This window comes from Sceloporus undulatus, chromosome 4 (genome assembly GCF_019175285.1).
Source record: "Sceloporus undulatus isolate JIND9_A2432 ecotype Alabama chromosome 4, SceUnd_v1.1, whole genome shotgun sequence".
NCBI classification, from domain to species: Eukaryota; Metazoa; Chordata; class Lepidosauria; order Squamata; family Phrynosomatidae; genus Sceloporus; species Sceloporus undulatus.
Genome location: NC_056525.1, coordinates 149,819,737 through 149,828,952, shown reverse-complemented (window position 1 = coordinate 149,828,952; position 9,216 = coordinate 149,819,737). Strand labels below are relative to the sequence as shown.

At 38.2% G+C, this 9,216-nt stretch overlaps 1 protein-coding gene across 1 annotated transcript in view; it reads right to left on the bottom strand.

Moving 5' to 3' along the window:
- NR5A2 (nuclear receptor subfamily 5 group A member 2) overlaps positions 1-3,902 on the bottom strand; it is a 145,851-nt gene extending 141,949 nt beyond the window's left edge. Inside the window, exon 1 of the mRNA XM_042466242.1 lies at positions 3,595-3,902. Within this exon, the coding sequence (XP_042322176.1) occupies positions 3,595-3,658 (64 nt within the window). The 5' untranslated portion in view covers positions 3,659-3,902. The remainder of the gene's footprint in view (positions 1-3,594) is intronic.
- Between the last annotated feature and the right edge of the window lie 5,314 nt (positions 3,903-9,216).

Genomic DNA, 9,216 nt, shown 5'->3' with positions numbered 1-9,216 from the left:
ATTATTATTATTATTATTATTATTATTATTATTATTATTATTATTATTATTTGCTATTAGCCACTGGCCATTTTAAACAAACTCTGGAAGAGGTGGAGGAGGAGCAGGAGGAGGACAAGGGGAAGGAGGAAAGTTTAGTGTAAATGTTCACCATTTAGTTGGGATAAATCCACTGGTAGTTTCAACTAGAACAGATCCACTGAAATGAACAGAACTTAGTAGTCACCATTTATGTAGGACCCATTGATTTCAACAGGTCTACCCTTATTGGGATGACCTGTCAATATAAATAAAGTTTGTGCCATCAAAATGCCTGTCAGCCTATGGATTTTTTGGGGTTCTCTTAAAGAAAGATTACTCAGGGATGATTTGTCATTGCCTTCTACTGAGTATAGCTTACAACCCCTGATATTCCTTGGGTGTCTTCCTTCCAAATACTAATCAGGCCTGGTCCTGTGGATTTATCTGATTTTTTTTATTTTCCTAAAAAAAATAAAAAATAAACCCAGCATGTATTTCAACTGAGTTTCTCTATTAGCAATCATCTACTTCATAACGCCAGTCCCCCTCCCCAAAAACTCCATGTTGTTGCCTGCCCCCATCTTGCTACTTGCATGGATGCTGCTGAGGTTCGCCCTCGTGAAGCTTTGATGGGGGGCAAAAGGAGAAGAATTTCCTCAAAATCAATGTCTGTCCCTGTCCCCAATGAAAATTTCCTCCAGTTCCTGTGTTTCTAGCATTGCAGAAAGTAAGACATTGGCAATGGTTCATGTCTAGCACTCTTATATTTGCAGTGTTTGCGTTCCCTTGGACATTTGGCCTGCTTCTTTTCTTTGGATGCCTAATCCTTATTTTTAAATGTTCAACTGATGTTTAAAGTGACTAGACTGGTTGAAATTTGGGAGCTTGGAGGAAAATTTCATTGTGGGGGGGGGGGGATCCTATTTGTGGGAGAATGCCTTCACTTTGCCTCTCACCTCATAGATACACCCCTGAGCTCACATATTAAATAGTATCCAGACAGGCTTTGGTTGTTGAAAACATTTTGCTGCCTGAAGCAGAGTAAGTAGTGTGTCCCTTTTCTTAAAGCTTTCAAGGCTATGCAGCCTTTTTAAAAATTTATTTCCTCATGGAAATAAAATCCCAAAACCAACACTCTCAATTTCCTTGACAATAAAAATATAACAACCATTCATTAATGATTTTTAATCTTTTCATGATACTCAATATCTGTTGCCTGAAGCAGTTGCCTCACTGTGCCTATGGCCCTATGTTTAGACATCCACAAACCCAAGCCATTAAAAATGTGTTATTAAAATAGCTAACATCTTTGCCAGTCTAGCATATTCTGTGACTGAACTATTTCAGTTGTCCGTTAGAGGTGGAGACACATGTTACAAGTGCCAAGAAACATGACAATCAGACTTTGCACAGAGCGTTAGAAAGTGCGCCTATTTGAACCATGATAGTCTTCACTGCTGCCCATTTTTGCATATGTAAATTCCACATTCTGTACTCTATAGACTCTATAGATTGTTGTGATGTGTTATATAGATCATTTTTCCCCTTTTGCAAAAACTCTATGCAGTATGAGCCTAAGCGCGTTTACTCAGAAGTGAGCCCTTTTACTCAGGTTTATATCTGAATAATGAAGCACAGGACTGAGTTGCACATCTATATAAAAAGGAGTGTACTGAACTCCTTGGTATTTTATGAGTTTCCTTCCATTTGATATGCTGTTGTTGACAATAAAGTCTAAGTAAGAGGGGAAAGTACAATTTCTTCTCATTCGGATGAGAACACAGGCAGGCAAAATAATGGCAGCTCATTCATTTTTATTGAGACCAGCCCAGGAGCTCTTCATGAAAGCACAAAGGCTTAAAGGGATAATACCTAAGTTTTCACCAAGAGTAGTTAGAGATGGAAGTGCAGTTTAAGAGCATGGTGGATCAAGTCTTGTAGGAGAACACAAAGGAACCCTGCACCCTGTAAAATCCTCCAGCTAAGAGATGCTCTTCAGACTTTTGCTTTTAATTTTATAAAAGCTATTGTTGCCTTTCTGTTTGGTTTGGATGTGTATGTATTATATCGAACAAGCACATACATAGCTTGGTTATTCTTGTGTACGAAGCACACTGACTTTTAAAATATGCTTCTAAAAGGGCCATTCTATTTACATTTACTGAGGCATAAGTCTCATAGTGTCCAATGAAACTTAGATGTAGATAGCCTTGCAGGATACGATAGTATCAAAAGACATGAATTTGCTTGCAGTAGGGTAGAAAGTAACAATATAATCTTAGGCATATTATCTTGGAAGTAAGTGTTCAGTGGGCTTTACTCCCTAGTTAATGCATCTAGGACTGAAAATTTACACTGACATTCAACGTGCCCATTTTTGTTATAATTTCTTCTGTAGTTTCAATACTATCATTTAAATGAAATAGTGATTGACACATGGTAAATTCTCATATTTTCCCCTCGATGTCAACAGGAGTAGGGTTTTTCCACAAACTCAAAAGTGTTGCAAAATATTTTTGTTTGTTTGTTCGGGGGAACAAACCTATCTGATAGCTGCAAATGATTAAGCCAAGAAGGTAAGCAAGTCCTCAATGGAAAGGGAGTCGCTCTAGATATATGAATTAGCATCTATCCAATGTCCAGAATTGATTTATTCCGAAAATGCCAGCATTGGGAAATTTCAGTGAGGTTAAACTGACATGAAGGTTGGATAAATGGTTAAACAGGGAACAAATGTTGGTAGTGAAATTATACCTAGACTAGGACAAAAAGCAGCTGAGGAAAGCAACAGGTTTAAAGAATAGATTAATATAGTTGATATTATGAAATGTTGGACTAAAATACCATTGTACTGTCTTGTTCTAACTTTTTTCTTATTCCCACTTCATATTTCACCAGCTGAAAGCATTGCTGTATTATCAATAATATCTGAACAAATATGTATTTGACTTTGATTCAACTTTAAAATATCACTAGCTTTCACAAATTTATTAATCATTTGGATTTTGTCAAGCAACCTTTTCCAAAGCACCATCACAGTTTCAGTTTATTCCAACACCACTGAAAAAAAAATGCAATATTTATTTTGATACAAATGTCAATTTAATACCTTCATAATTAAAAGTGATAGTATCCAGTGCGATATCTAATTCTTTGTTTCTGTCTTTTTTAAAAGCTCATTATTACACAAGTCTCTTGATAGGCATAATTTAGCCTCAATTAAACACTTTAAAGTCCTATTTACTCAAATGAAAGAGACAGAAGCATATGATTAATTCTACCATTGAATGAAGTAGAACTTCAAAGTACTTAATGTGGGTTACATCATGCCCTTAATAAATATATGGCATCTGGAGGAAAAATCTGCTAGTTCAGCCTTCAGGGTGTATACCTTGCAATTTTAAATTCACTCACAATTTATGTACACATGTATTTACTTTCAAAGCATATGTTATATAATGCTAATTGGTGTGAAATGACTTTGCTAATGATGATTGTAGTATGATAAGGCTCACATTTGATTCTGTTGGACATGAATATCAAAAGAGACAGACAAAAAATGTTCTTACTTACCACCTGGAAGAAGTCCATGTTTTATAGGTTCTGGTGTGTTACGGGTATCCGAAGCAGAAGACATAATTAAGCGGAAATATATAGTGCCCTTGGGTTACAGGTATACAGCATTGAGCACCGCAAAAGGTGAGGCTTGTAAACTTCCCTGGCCTTGGGACATAGGCTACAGTAACCTTCAGTGAAAGTCAGGGAGCAGTCCATCAACAGCATGCATGCGTGTGCACACACACACACACACACCACACACACATCCAGTAATTCAGAAAGTAACAGGCCAGTCTTTCAATGGACTCTGTACTTTTTCCAGCATTAGTGACCCTCAGTAAACCAGCCATGCCATTTCACGATGGTCTCTAATCAGACGAATCGGGAGCCGGGATAGGCTTGGCCTGGTCACCTGACTCCATACAAGTTGATAAGAAGACCCTGTTATAAAGTGACAGCAAAAAAAGAGATAAGAACTCTTGGCAGATAAGGACAGAGAAATGATTAACTCCAGACTGAAGAGGTGCTATGAAGCCGAGAGAGAGAGAAAGAAAGAAAGATAGGGAAGGCTGTAAACTTGTGTGTGTCGGGGGTTCAGAAGATCATACTGAAGGGATAGCTCCCCGCTCTCACATTGCAAAGTAAAGGGCAACACCTATAAACTTATGTTTGTGACCTGGCCTCTCGATGTCATCATCTCTTTACAGAGTGGACAACAACCATGAGCTCTTTGGGCTTCTGTAAATACCGCTGGAAGGCAGAATAAGCAAACATTCATCCCTTAAACCAGGCATTCCAACAGATTTATTGTTCTACATCCCATAGCAATACCATGGGACAAGCCCATGGTGATTTTCTGTCTGACACAAACATTTTATTGGACCTACTCATTAGACAGAAGCCTAACCCCAGCTTGTTTGTCCAATAGTCACCAGTTAAAAGTGTAAACTATTCTTTTCTTCAATAGCTTAAGTCTTTTATTGCAGGGGCAGATATGATTATCCTGGGAAAATAATGGCTCACTCACAGTTGGGCTGCCTTTAAAAAAATTGACTAGAATGAGCAAAGTTTCTCCTTCAAGTGTCATAAACAACTGATGAAAAGGACTCAGGAGTTGAATTTTGCCTAAATTTCAGGACCATTAGACATTTACATGTTCATAATCTTACACATATCTACTTACAACTGTGGGGTTTAGGACCAGGTAAGTATGCATAGGATTGCTCCTGGTCTTGGAAGGTAGTACCTGCTTGCGCCGTTGGGTTACACAAGTCTGTCAGAATTCAGTCCTGCCTAGCTTTCAGTTCATCTAGGAACCAATTGTGACAGCATTATGCATCTGAAGCCCTAATATGGAGTAAAATAACACTGTAGATGCATTTACACTATACAAATAATGTAGTTTGATGCCACTTTAACTGACATGGAGAGATCTTATAGAATCCTGGGGTTTGTAGTTTTGTGAGGCACAAGCATTCTTTGGTAGAGAAGGCTAAAGATCTTGTAAATCTACAAACCCCAGGACGTCATGGGATGGAAGCTACAACACTTAATGTGGTGTCAAAGTGCATTATTTCTGCAAAGTAGATGCACCCTGTCTTCAACGTTAAAATGTAGTTAGAATGTTATTTAAATATTCCCCCTCCCCTTCCAGATATAAATGGCATGAATGAAATATGGCAAGCCAACTAAGGGTCAGGAAATATGTGGCCTTCCAGATGCTGGAGTTTAACCCCCACTTGTCACTCCTATGTCCTGAATGTAGACTCAGAATATTGAGTATTTATTAGCTGACTAAATCATCCAGGAACTTGTGCATTCTTATGGCATGCCAAGGCAGTATCTATTTCACTACTGGTGGTTGTTAACATGACTAGTACACTCTACATTTGCAGATTATGCGCCATGTAGGTTTTGTTCCTGCTGTTCTGGCTAATGAAGACAATTATGGGAAACTTGCAAGCTGTCCAGTTTGTAGTTCTGGATTTGTAGTTTCAATGTACAGATATCACAAAAGAAAAGGTGCCTTCCTTTCCCAGGATGCCATCCACTGTTTGCTAAAGCTGTGAGCCTGGAATGTGTGAAGCTGCTATGTAAAATGTTCCTTATTGCCAGCAACTGAACAATCAATGGATGGTTTTATGTCTTTTCTGCATTTCAGGGAGAGGCAGAATTGAAACTTGCAGAATCTGTTTTATTTCTACCAAGGCTGGTCCTTCCATTAGGCAAGGTAAGGAGGTTGCCTTAAGTGAGGGATTTTTGGCATCATGAAAAGGCAACACATTTAATATTAAATATTTTTAGAGGTTTTTATTTTTACACATCTAGAGATGGCGTAGAAGTGCCTGGCTGGGTTTAGAAAATATATACCTTGATTGGGATAGTCTGCTCCACCTAAATCAGCAAAAATATTTTATGTTAACCCTGTTTAAAAATATATTATTAGAAGCTTCAAGAGCAACCAAACAGAACCAGAGCAAAATAGTGGCTGAAGGGTACATCTTTATCCTTGTCATTATGCAAGTGCTTGACACTTGTTTTCAGTAACAGAACTGCATTCACAGCACAACCACTTCATAATACCTTCATTTTAGCAGTCTAGTTGACCTCACAACCCTATGCATGGTTATGCGGGCATGAGCAGAACATGGCAAAAGTTATCTTTGGACTACAACTCCCACAATCCTTATGACAGCATGACCACTTGTCATGTTGGTAACGGTAGATGTCCTGGAAGTTGGAATCCATGTCCTGGAAGTAAGTCCCAGTGAACACAGTCTCAGGTTTACTGCTCCCTGGACAGACTGCACCATGAAGGTGGAGAGGATGACCTTTAGCTGTTGCTAAAAGATGAGTCAGAAACCTTTGCCCTGGAATGGACAACTATGATCCTCCAGATGTTTTTGAAAAACTGTCATAATCCCTCATAATTGCCTATGATGCCTATGGCTGCTGGGATTTGTAGCCTCCCCACTATAAAAATCTGGAGATTCACAGTTGCCCACCTCTATCTTTGTTGATTTATTGCAAAACATACAAAACTCTACCTTTTATACCCCAGAGCTGTACATTATTCTCTGATTTGTCTGGTAATTTAGCAGGATTAAGAGATGGAATGCTTGTCCAGAAAGACCTTTAGGCTGATTTAGTATTGCTAGTTAGACTTTACCATTCATAAAGTCAATTAATTATAAGGCTATTGGTGGCATTCAATGGTGAACAGGCTTAATGTCCAGTATCTGTAGGCAGGGAACTGATATTTTACATAGACAAAGGTTGCTCATATAAGCTGCAACAAGCACTCGTGTCCTTAAGTTCTAAAGACTTCTACTGTAACTGCCTGCCTTTGAATGACTCCTCAGTCCAACTTATTGGCATGGGAAGAAAAATGATATTAATGAGCTACATTAGAGCTTATCTGGAAAGCTCATTTACTAGAAATGATTGCTTTGCAGATCACACTGTGAGAAAATGCCAGATTTTTGTTTTTCCCCTCTCTCTCCTGTTTTTGTTAAACAGACAGGGGGTGGGAAAGAATTTGTATTTATGGAACAAGTAACAGGTGCTTAGATACCACCAATATGTGACTCTAGGAAAACACAGCCAAGTCTTAGTCAATAATAAAACAGAAACCTTCACACAGTGGAGCAGCAGGACTTACAATAGTCTGTCTTCATCCATACATGTGCTAAAATAGGTGTCGGAAACCTGTGGTCCTCTTGAATGCCAACTGCCACGAGTTCCAGTCAGCATGGCTCATGCTCAGGTATGGTGCGAGCTGCAGTCCAACAGTGTTGGAAAGCATGGGATCTCCACTCTTATTCTTAAAGCTCCACTTAGTCGATTTGGTCAGTGTTGGAAAACATATGCCCCCTCAAATGTTGATGAACTCTTATTCCTGACATCCTTCACCAATAGCCAAGTTGAAAGCAGCTATGATACAAGTGAAGAAAATATATCTTGTCCTTTTTTTGCAGTCCCCAACTTTTCCCATTTTTTCCAAGTGAAATCTGGGAGAGCAAAATTGTCCCCAAATGTATTGGCCTACTATCATCTATGTGATGCTCAAGCTCAAACCCAGAACCCTCAAATTGTGACCTGTATCTATCTAGATGTGATGGACTGCAGTCTCCATTATATATGGAGGGGCTTGCTATGAACTGAGTAACATTTCACGTGGAATTCCTTCTGCTCAAAGAACCTCCATGATGGTTCCTATAATCCAATATATCCAAAGGTTTACGGGTTCAGGAAGACTGTGAATTGAAAGCTAAAGTGGGAGTGGGGGGAGTATAGGGAGCTTGGGGATGAAAAAAATTAAGTGGGGCTTCAGAGCTGCAAACATTTAAAAGGTACAACAACACACCATCCCTCATAGAGAGCATGCCTCATTTAAAAGTTATATTGTTTAGCTCTATGGGAATCTTATTTGGAATGTGAGAAACATAGCACCTGGAATAAGAAAGAACTGGTCACGTGAAGTACTGCTATGGTCAGGCAAACATTGGAAAGTTCTAATAATCAAACAGGATACTAGTGTGTCATCACTTTGCAACCAAATTTTTACAACTGTAGTTTTTTTGTGGGTTTTTTGGGCTATGTGGCCATGTTTTAGAAGAGTTTGTTCCCGATGTTTTGCCAGCATCTGTGGCTGGCATCTTCAGAGAGTTACAACTGTATTTTTTCAATAGGAACAAAATAGATTTTAGATGCCGTTCAGATTTTCTAATTCTAAGCCACTTGGGTGTAGTATGTTGAATTCCTTTCACTAATTTGTTGAATCTAACTACATTGAAAATGCAGTACCTTGAATTTAATTGCATTAAAATGCCAACATTTTTAATGCCCTGACCATGGCAATCCTCTAGATGATGATGATGAGTATAATAATTGTTTCTGTCTGGATTTTCCCTCAGATTGAGACACAAAGTGGCTTACATTGATTAAAAAAACATTGTTTGAAATCCGCAAAATGCAAAAGTTAAAACACAATTAAAGAATCAGAAAAAAAATGAGAAAATACTGTATGTGAACATAGAGATTACATATATAGGGATTATAAATATTACATGCATTCATACAACACACACTTAACAGGAATATCTCTCCTTTTTTAACAAAAGTGAGTTCAATGTGGATAACTTGAAGGAACAGAAACATGCTTTCCAGGGAGGAATGAGAGAGAATATGATGAAGAGGTCCTTCATCATCAGAATTATGTAACTGACACTAGGGACATGGCCTTCTTAATAGCTACTCTCTCTCATGGTAAAGAACTTTCTTTTCAGGAAAAAAAAATTGCACTGTATGCTGCTTTATTTATATAATTCATAAACTTTTAAAACCTGGTGGCACATTCGCATCTCTTAATAGTGCTGGGAATAGACACATTGTTTGTTGTGTTTAGGTCCACTAACTAATCCGACCCTATTTAGGATCCATCCTTTAATCCTTAACAATGATTCTGTGCAATTCTACTGTTATAAAACTGTTGTACTATGATAAATTAGTTTTTAATTGATATTATTATTGCTGATATGATGTACTGTATTGGATTTTATTGATTGTATTTGTATGTTTTTATCAGGCTATAACCCCGCCTCGATCCGCAAAGAGAGGCGGGGGAATATAAATAAA